Source organism: Cylas formicarius, unplaced genomic scaffold, assembly GCF_029955315.1.
Source record: "Cylas formicarius isolate icCylForm1 unplaced genomic scaffold, icCylForm1.1 PGA_scaffold_7__23_contigs__length_41026272, whole genome shotgun sequence".
In the NCBI taxonomy this organism is placed as follows: Eukaryota; Metazoa; Arthropoda; class Insecta; order Coleoptera; family Brentidae; genus Cylas; species Cylas formicarius.
The window spans coordinates 11,552,758-11,570,345 of record NW_026844352.1 but is presented as its reverse complement, the minus strand read 5'-3'; the positions used below and the strand labels follow the sequence as shown (position 1 = coordinate 11,570,345).

Here is a 17,588-nt window from a genome sequence, read left to right as displayed (position 1 = left end):
GCCTCGATCACAGTTGGTCAGTGTATATTAAGTAAATTTGAGCGGGAGTACCTCAAACGCAATTTGTTCATTTGATTCGCTCCACACGGTCAGCTCCGAAGATCCGTACGTTTTATTACGATCGAATTAAATGTAATTTCTTTAAAGAAAATGCCGAAATTGGTAAAATACTTTTGTTTGTTGGTGACATGTTTTACCGCGAGTTGTTACTACCACCAAGAAAATATACCCCGCTATTTAACCGCCGCGTTAGGGGATCATATCGTCTTCGATTGTGAGATTGATTTTCCCCAGGGTTACGCTATTCCCTACAAGTTATATTGGAAAAAAGGGGTGAGTAAATTATCTCACAAAGCAAGTTATTGGCAACAAATTCTCGTTTCTCGATAAAAAATCTGTAGAAGTCAGTTACTTACTAATAGAGACACAATTTAAAATAACCATACTAACCAAAATTATGTATTTTATTAAAATTGTAAAAGTTATTTTGACAAAAGCAAAAGATCGAAAATATTTTATTATCTCAATTTGATTACAATAAAATTTTTCTTTTACATAAATTTTCAAATTTTAAAATAACAAAAATTATAAAATAATACTAATACATATTGATACTCAAATAAAGCACGCGATTTTATTCTCGAAAAAAAATTATATTTAAATTTAACCAAATGTAGAAAATGATGCAAATATGAAAAACATTGAATAGAAGAAGGAAGAGAACGAAGGAAGTTGGACAGGGTGGACAATCTTTAAACTCCCCTTTCTAAAAGAGATAAACGAAAACTGATGCCGGTGCCTTGAGTTCAATTTTTATAAAAAATATAATGGGACATCTGTTACTGCTATGGGTTATAAATTCTTTACCGAAAATATTAATTTTTAAAACTCTCAGAGACTTGTTTGCTAAGAAAAATCTTGTGTTTCCAAACATTTCCAAAGCAACTCCTCACGTAGAATTCATTGGAATTGGTTTAAATGTAATTTACAAAAGAAGTGAACTAAAACAACGAACTACCAGCTAAAATCACAATTTGACAATTGAAGAGTGGAAATGCCATTTTTTGATAAACTAACATTTTGCGTTAGAATTGTCGTACGTATCGTAATAATGGAGTAAATTATAACCATTGTTGTAAATTTAAATAGTTTTTAATGATTATCTCAAAAATGTAATTTTGGCAGATATCTCCTTTGGCATTTCCAGGCTCCAATTGTTTTTGTTGGATATATCTTGCAGAAATGTACTAAAACTTTGTTTCACCATAAAGTCATGTCCTACCGCGACTATTTAATAAAAGAGAAAGAAGATAGGAAAAAAATTAAAAACTTTGGACATTGTCATTTTTTATTTGAAACATTGAAAAATTTTCAACACAAATAATATACAGGAGTAGTGCTTAGGAGATATTTCTATTCAAGCTTTATGAAAACAGTATAGTACATCAAAAAATAGTCCGAATTGGCTATGACTTCAGGCTGTTACAATAACCAACATAAGGTTTTAATGGGTTTTGAGAGATCTATACAAAAAACAAAAAATTTCAAAATCAAACTGTAATCAAAGATTTTTATAGGATGTATACCTTCAGTACACATGATATTTTACCCTATATTTAAACAGCACAGAAATTGGTATAGTAGAGTTCTAAGTATTCCTGCCAATTTATTGTTTAAAATATCTATAGTACTTCCCACTTCTCTCTCTTTTGTTAAATATTTCCAGTTTGCAAGGACTTCAGATTGGAGCAATAAGCAACATAAGGTTTTAGTGCATTTAAGTGAGATCAATCCACCAAAAAAAAATCAAACTGGAACCATAAATAAAGATTTTACAACGGTGTACAGTTTTGAAGTGGGCCATATTGTAAATGAATTGAAATTCAATGACAAGAGATATTGGGTTTCCAAAACTTTGGAAATGAGATGCATAAACTAATTATCTTTTATATAAAACCTTATAAATAAATAAAATAAATAAATAAATATTGAATAGACATTATCGAATTAGGTATAATAATATGTCTAACTTTCTTGATTGCGAATTTTTCTTTGAGCAAAAAATAAACCAATAAATTTAGTAGTACAATTCTGTCTGGTATTTATAATAATAAAAGCATGATTTCAATGGTGGTTTAGGTTGTTTGCGACGACCATTTAAAGTGCGATTGCAGACAATGTAGGATTTACTGATTTTACCGAAGGTTGCAGGCTTTCAGAAACAATCTTTCAGTTTAGCAGTATTCGTGCATTCATTGTTTTGATACTGATTTAATATTTGAACTGAAGTGGCTTTTACTTGATGAAAATTCATTTATCAAAATAAATAAGAACTAAAAGTTCAGATTTTCACGAAATTTTATATTATGACATGGCAATTGTTTCGACAACACCGTGTCTTTATCAAATGTGATAAAGACACGGTGTTGTCGAACCAATTGTCATGTCAAAATATATAATTTCGTGAAAATCTGAACTTTTAATTCTTATATATTTTGATTTAATATTTGACGTAGAAAACGACTATCAAATAATACCTGCCAATTTTAATGAAAATCATGGACCGTTACTAAGGAAAATAATGTTTTCAATTCTTAAAATCTTTATTTATTTTACATTATTAATAAGGAAATATTTGGTATAACTAAAACTTACCATAAAGTATAGAAAAAAAGAAACATTGTAATTAGATTTAACAAAATCATCCCTTAAACGATGCTGCTAATAAAACATTTATAGCTTTGCAAGATCAAATTAGTTATGAACATTTTATTTGATAGACCTTATCTTTTATTATTATTCCCGCATTATAATTCTTCTGTGTCTGTTTCTCTATTCTCAAATCACTCCCAAATCCAGACAAATCAAGCTCAATCTCAATCTAGCACTAAATATAATTTCTCAGTATTTATTTGTATAAGTGCAGAAACACCAATTCCAAATTTTAATGCAGTGAAATGATTAAGAAATATCCTAGAAAAAGTTTTTTGGTAAATAAGAACAAATAATCACGTGTGAATTTAAATACGTTCATGAGAGTTTGGAGTTGTTATATTGGTAAAAATTAATGATATTTTAGCGACAAGATTTAAACCCGGAAGAAACAGATTTTCGGCGATGCGACCGTATTGCAGAGAATTGTTAACTGTAAGAACGCTAAGTTTTGGTTAGTTTTGTTTGGTATTTATGTTGGTTTTAAGCTTTGTCTATTATTAGTTCTTCTCAGTCGTCTTGACTGAGGATTATTTTGAATGATTTTTAAAACCACTATTTCTTGTAACTCGCTAGCCGTAAAAAATTGTTGTCTCTTAAAACTATCATATTCCATTTATTAAAAAAAGTTAACCCGAGCTCAACGGATGTCCAGCTAAAAGTTGAAAACGGTCAATATGCATTTGTTTTGTTTATTACGACCAAAGGCTACTTATTGAAAGTGGTAAAAATTCTATACTTCCAATATGACTCGAGCGATTAGTACTTTAGCTATTGATAACTGTTTTTGCAAAAATGTTTCCAAAAACTAATAATCGTAGAAAAAAGGATACTGCTCAACACGTTGGAAAACTTCTTCAATTATCATACGTGTAGCATAACATGCTATTAATGGAATAAATAGCGTGCCCAAATAGTTTTATTGTTTATTATTTGTTTTAAAATGCTAATTACAAAAGTTATTTCTAAATATACAGTAGCAAACTCATGTTTTTTAAATAGAATATCCTGTATATTATGGCATTAATAGATGCTCCCCTTACAATACTGAGTGTTTTCGGATTCATAACGATTTTTTCGTCAAAAATGCACTGTGTTTAATACCCCATATTTTTTCCTACAGCTGCAATTTTATTATTCCAAGAATTTTATAAAGTGGTCGTTTATTCTATACATGTCTTGAAATTAATTCGAATCGTTTGTACATAGTGCGTTAAAATGAAAAATATTAATATTCGTGAAAAAATAAAATGGACCATGGAAAAGAATAAAATAAATATTACCTGAATGTGAAAAGAGTCCATAAAAAATAGAATTAATTATTAACTGCACAACTTTGGAAAAAAAATGTGTAAACAGTATTTTACGCTAGGGATGATATTGAAAATACAATATTAATATTGCTAATAGTTCCAGAAAAAACACCTGAAAGCTAAGAACAAAACTGCAAAACCAAAAAGAACTGTTTACTTAAGCTTCACTTTATTTATTGCTCGACCACCGACTTCGATACACGCCCTAACACGGTCTTTAAACGATTATTGGTCAATATAATAATAATAACAATATTAATAATAATAAGGATTTGCATGGCAAACTTACATTTGCACTAAAAGAGGGGATCTAAAAACGATTTTTATAGCTCAATAATATTTTGCAATTTAAGAAAAGCAGAAGAAAGGAAATATTTTTATAAAAAATAAAAAAGTTACCTATATTTTCTAATAATTTGACAAGTTTTTGGCGAATGCTTAATAAAATTGAAAGAGCATTAATATTAAAATAATATTTTTTATTAAAATTCACCCTATATAGAAGATTTCAACTAACTTTAAGATAAACATAGGAGAATTCACTGCACTACTTTATAAAATTGTTTTCATAATAAAATTACAGCTGCCGGAAACAGCGTCAAAATTATGGTGTATTAAACACACTAAAAAATGGCCATAAATTCGAAAACACTCAGTACAGACCATAACAACCCAAAATTGGGTGATTGAGTATAAAATGGAGTATTTACTAATTGCACTTGCGGATTCGCATTGGTTCAAAATCCAGGAGATATTTAAAATTAATTTCTGTCGTTCATTATACAAAATTTTCAGATGTCACAAAAGGCAAATCAGGCATTGCAAGCTACTCAGAGTTCCTAAACATCGCACAACCTGTTTTCAACTGAAGTCAGAAATGTTCCAACCATTTCTGCTTTCAATAAAATATTAATTAACCATTCATTTTTCTAAAAGGGCTTAATATAACTGATTTACTTTACATATACCTACATGGACATATTTTTGTTCGGTTGTTGATTTTAATTGTTCTTGTAACTCTTCTCTTAAAGAAGTAATAATAATTATTATTATTTTTATTATATACAGTGTGTTCGTTTAAAAAAATAATAATTTGATTTCCCACATATTAATGAATCATCCTCTATTTTTGGAAATAATTTTAAATTATTTCTTTTTTCTTTCAATTGGCAGTCAATTGACCACTTTTTAATATCGACTTAATAGTATCGACTCCATTTGGTTTCCAAAACGACGCGACGGCGATGTAACGCACGATGTAAATAAATATAAATTCCCTAGTATTTTAAAATTGCTTCCGTAAATTAAAATTTTTTTCTAGAACAATTAATAAATGAGATATTTTACCTTGATACACTACTTGCACACCCTGTAGAGGAAATCATCAGCAGCAGCATTTAATTATTTCCACTTCTTATACCAATATCATGTCCTGAGTCGATGTTGACAAACTTTACGGTGATAACTGACTGGTTGACTGAATCATGTAATACTCACAAACAAACAAAATTTCGTTTTCTTTACATAGACTACATAGGGACACATTTTACAAAGAATTTAAGACCCCCCGAATATTGCCGATTTCTTAAAACTGTAGGAATATTTAAGGATGAAGAGATATGTACATGGTATGACGGCCTGATGACGAAATCCGATTCGTATTATGGCAGAATAACACTTCTAGACAAGGAACAACTGCGACAGTCCGGACATGCCAACCGACACTACGGCAGAGCATCCATAAATCTAACTTCCATCAGAGAAAGCGATGCCGGATGGTACGAATGTAAAGTCATGTTTCCCACCAGGACTCCACCATACAGAAACAATGGGACATGGTTTCACCTCACCGTAAGTGGTTAGTATGGCCTGCCAAAAATTTCCAGGTTCGCCTAGACCGATTACAAAAATTTCCAGGTGGAAACCTACTCGCTATCCCTCCGATCAACCACACGGTTCTGGAGGGGGAGGAAGTGAAATTTCGATGCGTTACCAAAGATTACGCAGTTAAAGTCAGATGGTTAAGGGACGGTATACCTCTGACCGCTTACCAGGACTTATCGCAAAGATCGACCGTGGAGAAGGATGGTACTCTGACCATACACCCGACGGATATGGGCGACTATGGTGAATATGAATGCGAAGGCAGCAATATTGAAGGTGAAACCCAAACAGCGCGGGCTTTTTTAAATGTTCAGTGTAAGTATGACAAAAAAATCGATTTCATAAATAAAAATTAAAACTAATGAAAGCCGAGCAACAAAATATTTTTAAAAAGTCTAAATAAAATTTGACAGGCATGTAACTATTTTAAAGTTCCCGGAATTTATTCATAAAATTAAAAATTCAAGTTTATTCATCTAAATCTTCAAACTAAACCCCATTGACTGCAACACACTTACATTACTTTACATTACCATTACTTCTGGTCGGTTGATGAAACGGGTTCCCCCGTAGTGGTTTTTAGACTCGACTGAATAGAAAGAAGTCACAGGAAGGCAAATCAGATGAATTCAGTGGCTGTGGGGTAGTATTTGTTGCAATTTTTGTCAAAAAATTACGAATAATGATGACATTGCTCGACGGTGCATTATCATGGTGCAAAATCCACGGGTCTCGTCCGAATAATATACAGGGTAACCCACGACAAGACTGCCATAGCCTGGAAGTGTGCTGCTGGAGTGATTTCAAGTGAAAAATGTCAAATGAACATATACCCGGAACGCTATTTCAACTGAGCTAAAGGCGTTTGAAATTTGAAATATCACTTAAAAGAAACCTTTATTTCTAGTTTATTATTTTTCATTTATTTATATTTTATTGAATTAGTTGTTCAAAATGTGCACGTAGTTGTTGTACACATAATCCAGCTCTCTTAGAATTGAAGTGGTAGCTCTGCTAACAGTCTCTGGATCAGCCCGAATAGTTTTGGTTAGTTGTTCTCTGTTTTCAATACTTTTTTGCATAAACTGAAGTGTTCAGTCTTGCTGGCCAGGGAAATACTGAACCATCGGTTTGTATAATTTTGGTTAAGAAATTCTGTTACTTGTACGCCATCGTGCTGAATCCACCATCGTTGTCTTATATTAATGCCACACCAAATATGCACCGAAAATCTATCTTGACAATGGGATTCCCGAGTTTTTAGTCGATTTTGAAGTGCCCAACCAGATGAATTCCTGGTGTTATTGATACCGTTTCTGGTGGAGGCTTCATCACTAGATAATACGATCCGATAAAACCTTTGATTTCTCAATATCCAGTCACTAATTTCAAATCAAGATTTGAGATTCTAAATTCAGATAGTTAGTAGATGGCTTATCTGTCACTGCGACCCAAACGATTAATAGTGACTCTTTGGTTACCGCCAACAGCTGAAAACGGACTATAAATTCTTGGCAGAATCTGCATTCAGTTCTCGTCTTTTCATGATACATAATTAGGATTGGAATAGAATATTCAATGTCATTGTTTTTCTTCATCTTTATTTTATGAACAAACTTTTGGGTCCGGCCCTTACCTTCTTTCCTTTAATACATACCGGTACCGTTCCGCAGTTTTATTGTCGTCGGCCACTAACATACAGGCAAACATCAACACGATATACTTTGAGACAAACTTTACTTATTTATTTTCAGATAAAGCTAAAGTGATTTACGCCCCACCAGAAATCCACTTGCCTTACGGTAAACCGGCGATCATCGACTGTCACTTCAGGGCAAACCCTCCGCTAACCAATCTCAGATGGGAGAAAGACGGTTTCCTTTTCGATCCGTACAACATCCAGGGCGTTTTTTACAGAAGAAATGGCAGTTTGTATTTTAACAAAGTGGACGACACGCATAGCGGCAGTTACACGTGTACCCCTTACAATGATTTGGGTAACGATAATTAGCGCGTAAATGTCCTAATAACCTGGTTCCACTTTTAATTCAGGAACCCAAGGGTCGTCACCACCGATGCACGTTTTCGTACAAAAGGCTCCCGTTTTTACACGTATTCCGCACAATTTGTACCTGAAAAAACTAGGCGAAACCGTAGAGCTTCCGTGTGACGCCAAAGACGGGGATAATGGCCACAAGCCGATGATTGTTTGGTACAAGGTAAACTATCACTATAGTCTATTTCACAAAGATGTAGAGTAATAAATACTAAAGGACCACTGAGTGATCAAATACTTAAGCCACTTGCATTGTGTGGTTAAGATTGAAAAATTTGTTTTATCATATTATAATACATTGCAAAGAAATTAAATTACAAAAATCATAATATTGTTCGTCATTTGAAGAGTAGTCAAGATCTGATATTTTCTCCTCTTCTTTGATGATATGCTGGACTGCTTTTCAGTCACTGCTGCTGTAGCTTAAAGTCTTTCGTTTGGCTGTCCTGTTGTGGCTTGGTACAAATCCTTTGGCAAGTAAATTCTATAGGATTTAGCTCACAATAATGTTTATTTATCTCAAATTCAATACTCTAGTCGATTGGACGATTATTAACCTTATTCCTTGATTATTTCCCATTTCCTGAATGCAACTTAATACGCATTGTCGGACCTTCCCAAAGCTTGGCCAGCAGTGGCAACATTTTTGTATTTATTGTCACATAACATCCGTCATTAATTCACGACTCATCAAGATCAAAGATTTTCTTCCACTCCTTTTTCAAGAATTTTTCTCGCCAGAAAATAATTTTATCGCTTTCCAATAAGAGTGCTTTACCTAGGTGTTTTACGGTTATGCAAAATCCATATTTTTTACGTGGTCCTTAAAAGTTTTCTACATAACAACAGAATGAACTCTAAACCCGGCTAAGCTCGATTGAAATCTTTTTTAAAATAAGTAGAGTGGATTTTTTTCGAATTATAGTCTTGATGTCTTCGTCAAAGACATTTTTCTACTCCCGTCTGTAAAATAACTAATTACGCACCGATCTAGCGATCTATCACGTCAGTTTCATTTCCCACGTATCCGAACCTCTTCGGGCATCTCCGGGATTTTACCGCACGGGTTTGGGAGCAATCGGATACTTTCGGAGAAATTTCCCACACCTTGAATTTTGACGTTTGTCAATTCTGACGGTCGTGCCATTAAATGTATTTGTGTTGTTTTGCGAAAATGCACCCAAAAACTAAGGGACGTAGAAAAAGTATATGCGCAACACTTTCAGTAAATTTTTTAAATCACTCGTTTATTAAACGCTCGCTCTGCTGCACTCCGCTCGTGTCTATTAAACTCCTATGTCAAATTCCGTTTACCGCACTTGTTTCATAATATACTATTACCGGTTTGTAGTATTCTGGAGAGGTTCACTTGACCTACGCTCCTGCAATAATTTAGAAACGTAGAACTTTCCAACTCCAGTTGTGTATTTAAAATGGTAACTTTTTCACTCACTGATGGTGAAGAATTGCTGGAACATATTTTCGGTAGTGTGCCATATTATTACTAATCTAATAACACAAATATACCAATAACAGCACTACCGTAAGTACGTATTAATTAGCATTGCATTAAAGTGTCAATTATTTCCTTGTACTTCGTCCTATATGGAACCAATTATTTTAAAAATCAAGTATAATTGGCCTTTTTTGCACTAAACAGAAAATATACAGGGTGGGTAAAAAAGTATATATTTTTTAAGTTCCTTTTTTAGAGTCCATTTTCGAAATCTGCATCCAATTGCATAATTATATTTACATTAACTATCTCTTATAAGCAAAACAAATAAGTATCTAAATACCACTAAAGTTCTTAAATTGTAACATTTACTTGAACTGAGGCGGCTTTTACTTGCTGAAAATCCATTTAACAAAATAAATTAGAACTAAAAATTCAGATTTTCACGAAATCATATATATCAACAATTGTTTCGACAACACCGTGTCTTTATTAAACATTTGATAAACACGCGAAGCATGTGATTTGTTTAATTCAAGATATTCAGAAAGACCTATCACAAGATCCACAATAAATTAAATTGGGAGAGAATGTATAGAAATGTATTCGAGCATGTTTCTTGAAATCCAATAACCGATCTTAAAATGAATTTGTTGCATATTTTAGCAGTTCACTGTATTTATATTGTCACAGTAAATATGTTTTTTCCAATTTTCCCACTTAGTAGTTGGATTTTCTACTGAATGGTGTACATAAAACTTTAAAAAGTAAGTAAAATAAATTGACGGCTGCCTAAGTAACTGGAAATTTGTCAATAGAAAGAATCTTCACTGCCGGTGGGACGATACACGATTAAAGATGGAAACCTGACGATAACCGACGTGGAGCAAGAAGATAGAGGCATCTACCAATGTTCTGCTACAAACAAGGCCGCCACCGTTACCACCGAGACCGAACTCCTTGTAGAGAATATACCGTCCAGCGCGCCTTACAATTTGACAGCTATCTCTTCTCCTACCTCCGTGCATCTAACATGGCTTTCGCGGCGACATAGAAATGTCGAATTCAGTATTTGGTATAAGAAGATCGAAACCACTGAGTGGCGTACCCATCAGGTGCCATCTTCCAGATCTTTGGAGGCTACCATCACCAATCTAGAACCGGGTGAGATTACCTTCATTTTATACAAGGTGGCGCAAAATACAATAGGTTCGTAGAACAGTCAGAAACTATCCGCAACATAAATAAAAGTGTTCGTAGAAACGATTTGAATACTGGCGCTGTAAAGAACAGTCGTTAGTAGACGTAAAATTACAATCTCGGATCGATTAACAACGATCAATTTATGCTTATTAATGGTTAGGTGTTTTTAAATTTCATAAATTTCTATATGGATTAAATATAAATAGAATTATAATGGTTTTTTTCTATTATGTTTGTGATGAAAAACAAGCCAGATAAGTTTCTGGGTGCCCATAAAACAAGAAATTTCTTGCAAGATTGCTTTTATCAACACAACATGAACTTCTTCAAATGATTTTTTTTATTTATTCTCTTGAACGATCTTGGCAAAAAAAAGGAAAATTATCTGCAATTGATAGTTCCAAATTAGTACAAATAATTATTATTAATTAAAAATAAGGTTCAGATATTCACAACCGACATTTGTTGTAATAACGATAAGGTTAGTTGTTTGCACAGGACGTTCCCAAACAGTCTGACAATTTTTTTTATATGGAACCTCTTTAATATGTGTGCATATTTTGATAACCCCCCGAAATGCTTATATGAAATTATAATTACTTTTAAATTTTATGTATTTATATATATTGAATATTTTACAAACACTGCAAGCAATAAAGTAACATACAAAGAGTAAGAAACTCTAATTTATGATTTGAAACTCGCGTAGAATATCGTTTGTCAAAGTCATCATTTTATTAAAAGCAGTTTTTGACACGCTCAAGTAGGTATATAAAATTACTTAAATTATATTCTTTGTATTTAATATTATTTTAAGTATAATACAAATATACCTCAACCTGTTGTTCACTTTGTAAAAGTGATTTGAATTTAAAACAATCAAGCATAGATTTTTATGAAACCTTATAGGGTTCCGTATTATTTTTTAAGCATATAGGTACCGCAAAGATTTGAATTTTGACGTTTCTTAATTCTGACGGTTATGTCAGTAAATGTATTAGTGTTGTTTTGCGAAAATGTACCCAAATACTAACGGTCGTACAAAAAGTATAGTATGCCACACTTTCGGTAAATTTTTTAAGTCACTCGTTTATTAAACACTAGCTCAGCTCGTGTCAAATAAACTCGTGAGTCAAATGCCGTTTACCGCACTTGTTGCATAATATACTATTTCTGGACATTTTCAACATCAAAATGTAAAAATCTTTGCCAACTCATTTGAGAAAAAGTTGAAATATTTCAGTAAACATGCAATTCTTTTACCCCTTATATCGATCCATCCGCACACATTGCCATTTTAAGTCTTTTTGAAAAAAAAACTGAAAAATTATATGTTACTATTTTACAACGAATTATTTTTTTTATTTATTTTTTAAAACGGTAAAAGAGCTTAAATATGTTTATTTTCTCGTATATTTGTGAGTTGTTTTAGAAAGCTTTTTAGTAGATTACTATAAATGTTATTTTATGCAGATATAAAAAAATGTATAATCGCTAAATAATTATTTCGGTAAAAATATATTGGAAAATAAACTAACCAAACAATGAGAATCCCTACCCATTGGTACAAATAAGCAAAAAAAAAAGACAAATTTTTGACTCGCTTTTCTATCACGATATTGCCAGTCCAGTTCAACTTAACTTTTACTTTACTGTATCAGTGCTGCTAGGTCTTTGTTTTCGGATGCAGGAAAGGAGTACGAATTCATGGTTCTGTGTAAAGATGACACCGGAGATGGCCCCTTCAGCAAATCGATAAGAGTATGGACGAAGAATATAGAGCAGGAGACCAACTTGTATAAAGGTACAGCTCCGATCGGTTATCCTACCAATATACAGAGCAAACCAACCGACGACGGTCTATTTGTTATGTGGGATCCGCCCATATTCGGCTTGGAAGTACTTAAGACCTACATCGTTAGGTGGAGCCAAGGATCTGACGACTACATATTCGGTGCTGCTGAAACACCCGACACATCTTATCTAAGTAAGGAAAACAAAATAGTAAAATTTGTTCACATAATATTCACGCAAATAGTTGACATATAAATGGTTGTTTAACAGGTAAAGCCTAAGCTAAACTTGTCGTTTATAACCTCGCTCTTTGGTATTACTCTATTAGCAAACAGATTATTATAATTTCTGGGTTTGTCCATGGACGAGGATTTGAAGTTTTATTATTAAATTTAATTTATAAATTAAGCAAAAAAATAGTCACAGGCTGCTTCTGCGTGCCTATCACATTTTACGAAGTAAGAAGACTTTGCTGTTGTCGGTTTCGAAATAATTTGAAGACTAGATTTATTCTGCAAAAAAGGGCCTTCAGGTATTTATTCAACGCACTTCCATGAACCTATTGTAAGCACTTTTTATTGAACATAAGATTTTAACTTTACGGTCTTTGTTTATTCTAGAAACTACCCATTTAATTAACAAAAAGAGACACTACTTTCCAATTCCTCATAGCAGTTTCATTAGAATTTCATTTATGTACCGTGGAATCAAAATTTATAATCATGTTGGCCCACAGCTGACGAATGTTGGAGAAATAAAATACTTTAGAAAAGAACTAGAAAATATCGACTACTAAGGGCATTTTATTCTGTAGACGAATTTTATAACAATTGTGTTTATATATCTATCTACAAATCTTTTTGTTCTAATTTTGTGCTCGGTTTGTCTTTCTAATTTGTCCTGTTTGCTTTATTTGCATTTGTGTTTGCAAATCAGGAATATTGTTTTTTTAAACAATATCATATTTAAATACTACTAACATTTAGAAATACCATAAACATAATGTACCCGGTTGATACAAGATGGAGTTACCCCACTGCCCTTTCCTACAGCTTTCAACATGTTGATTTTTTAATACAAGACTGCATAAAACCCAACACATTTTTTGTATTTTTAGGTCACTTATGTTTGATAAATGTTGATGTTTTAGTAATTATTTTAAATTCAAAGCACCCTGTGGTATATTTTTTTAAGGATTTTCCATAGGCAACTATTTACAAAACTTCTGGACTCCTCCTGCGTCGGTTGTTGTTGAGTCGAACTTGCTAACGTTTCGCCAATCATCCTGTTGGCTTCTTCAGAGCTTAACTGAAACTGTTTATTTGTGTCATTTCAAGAAACTTCTTTTTTGTGAAGAAAATTATCCAATAAAATTCGTCCTGGAACGAATTTATGTTACTTAAACCGCAGAAAGTGTCGTTACGTCCAAAAACGCGACTATATATTACTTTGTTGCAGTAAGGAATTTGGAAGAAGGTTCCGAGTACGACATTCAAGTAGTAGCTTTATCTTTCGATGATCAGCAGGCGATCAGCGAAAAAATTAGAGTTTTGTATCCCGGATTTAAGAGCGTCAAAGCTATATCCACCGGCATTATAGTTGGCGTGGTATTTCTGGGCGCTTTGTTTCTGACCATCTACGTAATCAATAAAAAAAGGTGCAAATCGTATCCACAAGATGTTAAAAAGTAGGGTGCTTTATGACTGATAGGTTTATGGTTTTTTATTTTGCTATTATACATGTAAAATTTTTGTTGTGTTATCACTTCAATCGTGCGGAGTCCTTAATTTATTAGACTTTTGGGCAATATATTTGCTGTATTCTGTAAATATTAACTTTTAGTCTTCAACGTTTGATAATTTATTGCATTTAAATTTGCTTATTCGATGTTTTTTAATGTGATTTAATAAAGTCCAATTTAAACCAGCTCTTGTTTTATTTTTCGGCAATGTTCGACTCGGGCATCACCACTTTAGCCATTGCGTCAGTCAGATACGAATCGGAAATGTTTTTATTATATATTTTTAAAACTATCTAGTGATATATTTATTGCTTTTAATAGGAGTTACATCTCAAAATTTTATGATATTTCGTATAAAATAATTTGTGTTTGGTACATGAGTTCAGAAACATTCATTTTCTTTGAAAAAAATTGCTGTGCAAGTGCTATGCTACTAAAGGTGGTGTCAAAAATATCTACTATATCTTCACACACTCAAAGGCAGTTTAAGAGGCAGTATACAAAAGTTCCGCAACACACAAAAGTTCTTCGATACTTGAGCAAATTTCCGTTTCTATTGACTATTACCAAAAATAACATGAGTCATAAATCAGAAACACTGATGGAAAAAGGTAGCAGCGATTTTTTTACGTATTTGTCACATAGATTTTTGGAAAGCAGTCGTTTTATTTTCCTGCTGTCGATGCATTGTATTGACTGTAATTTGGGTTCCATCCAAACTGTTAACGCTGAACAACATACAGCTTGCTACAGCCTAACGAGTCGTAGATCCTTGCACACCATAACCAATACTTCTTTGTTTTGTTAATAACTACTTAATATGGTGGGCACTGTAGGCAGGTAGGTCACAACGTATGACGATTTAGTCAATAGTTTTGAAAAAAAATAGAAGATGCAGTGATTTATATTTAGGGAAGTTTGGAAGAATTCATGAATAATGAAGTAAATTATTTCGTACAAGTCCGAAATTTTCATAAGAAGTTAGCGAGAGTCTATTTTATAAGGTAAAAAAAAGTAGCCTAACATGTAATATTGCAGCTGCTATTTAGTATGTTATTTAACTAGATCTAGAATTCTGTCAACAATGACACTGGGTATATGCGTGAATAACCATTTAAGTAATATTACAGCCGCCACGAACGAAAAGTTGCGTTATTATTGATAATCATTGTCCTTTCAACTTATTCCTATCAGTATCTCTTGAATTTAGAGCTGTATCTGGAAGTGGAAGAGGATTGCCTACACTACAATACTTAGACTGATACTGATCCAATACAATATCCTCCTAGCTAGCCAACACTTTTTTATTTCATTTTTTAGAAAATGTTTTCGGGTGTTTTCCTTTATCAGCTCCTCATTGGCTGACGTCGCCAGAACGACAGAAGACTTCGGTTCTATGTCCTTTCTTCCAACCAACAATTTTCGGCGGACGTGTCAACAAGGACGCGGTGAGATTATAGTGTTAGTTCTAATGAAAAACGTGGTCTATGAAGTACCAGAACTGCTTGTCAAATATCTATATACGAGGTGTATTTATTAATTTATCTAAATTATTGTTGTCCCCCCGGATATAATACTCTTGTACCAACGCTTTTTCCAATCCTCGAAGCACTTCTGGTAAGCACTTTCTGGTGTAGCTTTGAGTTCTTGTAGCGATTTTTTCTCCTCAATCGTTCCAAACCTCCCTTCCTTTCATGGGTTTCTTGAGTTTTGGAAACAGGAAAAAGTCGCAGGGGGCATACCTGACGCATGATTCTGGTTTTGTTTTGGGCCAAAATGTTAAACACAAGCAACGATGAGTGAGCAAGCGCATTATCGTGATGCAAAATTGTTTTCCCACAATTCCGGACTATTTCGTCCTATTGCTTCTCGCAAACGGCGGTAATACTCTACGCCACGGTAATCAAAGAAAACAGTAAGCAAAACTTTGACATTTGATGGAACTTGATGTGCTTTTTTCGATCTTGGCGATACTGAGTTCTTCCATTGGGACGACTGGGCTTTGGTTTCGACGTCATAACCATATACCCATGATTCATCACCAGTTATGGCCTTTTTCAGCATATCAGGATCATCATTCATGTCGTTTAACAGCTCTTGATCCTCCTTCGATGGTCCTTTTACTCAAAATTAGCAGTTTGTGAACAAATTTTGCCGAAACACGTTTCATGCGAAAAACTTCGGAAAAAATTGCACTATTGCAGCCACATAATTGATTTATTTTTTTATTTTTTTGTAACTTGACTTTCAGGAAAAAACTCTACTAAAGTAATATGCGTATAAATAAAAGAGAAAATAATCTGCTAAAGTGAACTGTATATTGGACTGTCACTGTAAATTGTTCTAAATTTTTCTAAAACAATACTATTGAATAGCAACTAATAGAGAATCGAACTATGAAATTCCCACCAAAGTTAAATTAACAAAAGCACTTCCAAAGAACAAAATTTTCTAGCTTGAAGATCAAGCATTTCCAAACTGGCGTATCTTATAATTTTTTGTTAGTAAAACTTTGAAGTTCGAAAAGGGAATCGAGAGGAAACTGTTTCACTACTGGTCCCATTCTGATTTACAGTGCAAATTACAAACAAAATCGACAAATATTATTAGGCCACCTATTAACAGAGGTACTCAAACGCTGATGGCTCAGATTTTGTATTTCATATTCTTTTTTCGGGAAGCGATTTTCAATGAGACACACAAAGAAACTATAGTGCTCATGCACGTCATTAATAATGTTAAAAAATAGCCGGGATTTCCTACCATCACGCGATTGGTTTCACTGGAATTAAATATATCTAAATCATTTACTTCCGCCACCGGCGCTAGTAAACATTGATCGTGACGTATTTTCATGGTTGATTACCCTACCCGTTTTTATTGATATTCAATTATTTTTCATTAAAAATGCCAATAAGTAACCAATTAAATTCGTAACGATCGGTAAAAGTCAACAAGCTTGATGGACTTTGTCGATTCTCCAAAAAAGTGTCAGTTTGAAAGTCAATTCAATTGTTGGATTTTTCGTTTTAGATTTTTAGTCTATAGTTTTACATTGTTGTTGTATGCTTCTATGGAGAATATTATCGAATGTACCGCACCTAGATTGTCATGCACACACCCAAGTCAGTGCTGGAATTTTTGAGAGAATATATATTCCAGTACCGCAAAAGATGAATTTGCCAATTATCCAATGGGCACTTGTAAAGAAAGACGTTAACATTAGTATGTTGATATGCACTTTAGAGTTCATGGGTTCATTGTCATCTGTGATCACTGCTTCTATGCACTTAAATAGCCACTACAGCAATTTTCTTCATTTACTTGCGGGTACGGGTTACCTGTTTTTTTTTCGAACTATAAAAATATCTCTCGTACGCCTTTTGTTGAACGAACCACCAAAACATCAGTGCTGACAAAGGATCTCCT

The 17,588-nt window shown here is 33.2% G+C and overlaps 1 protein-coding gene across 1 annotated transcript; it reads left to right on the top strand.

The window, feature by feature from the left end:
- Nucleotides 1-14,338, top strand: LOC132705018 (protein borderless). The gene is made up of 9 exons (XM_060675420.1): nt 1-105; nt 148-333; nt 5,634-5,883; nt 5,943-6,224; nt 7,664-7,906; nt 7,962-8,128; nt 10,240-10,585; nt 12,315-12,611; nt 13,877-14,338. The coding sequence occupies exons 2-9, from the start codon at nt 151-153 to the stop codon at nt 14,107-14,109; spliced, it is 2,001 nt and encodes a 666-aa protein (XP_060531403.1). The 5' UTR covers nt 1-105; nt 148-150; the 3' UTR covers nt 14,110-14,338.
- Nucleotides 14,339-17,588: the final 3,250 nt, after the last annotated feature.

Excerpts from the sequence above, each read along its gene's own strand:
- LOC132705018 (XM_060675420.1), top strand. The coding sequence starts at position 151 with ATGCCGAAATTGGTAAAATACTTTTGTTTGTTGGTGACATGTTTTACC. Across the intron at positions 5,884-5,942 it reads GTTTCACCTCACCGTAAGTG|GTGGAAACCTACTCGCTATC; the intron begins GTTAGTATGGCC and ends AAAAATTTCCAG. Across the intron at positions 8,129-10,239 it reads CGATGATTGTTTGGTACAAG|AAAGAATCTTCACTGCCGGT; the intron begins GTAAACTATCAC and ends ATTTGTCAATAG.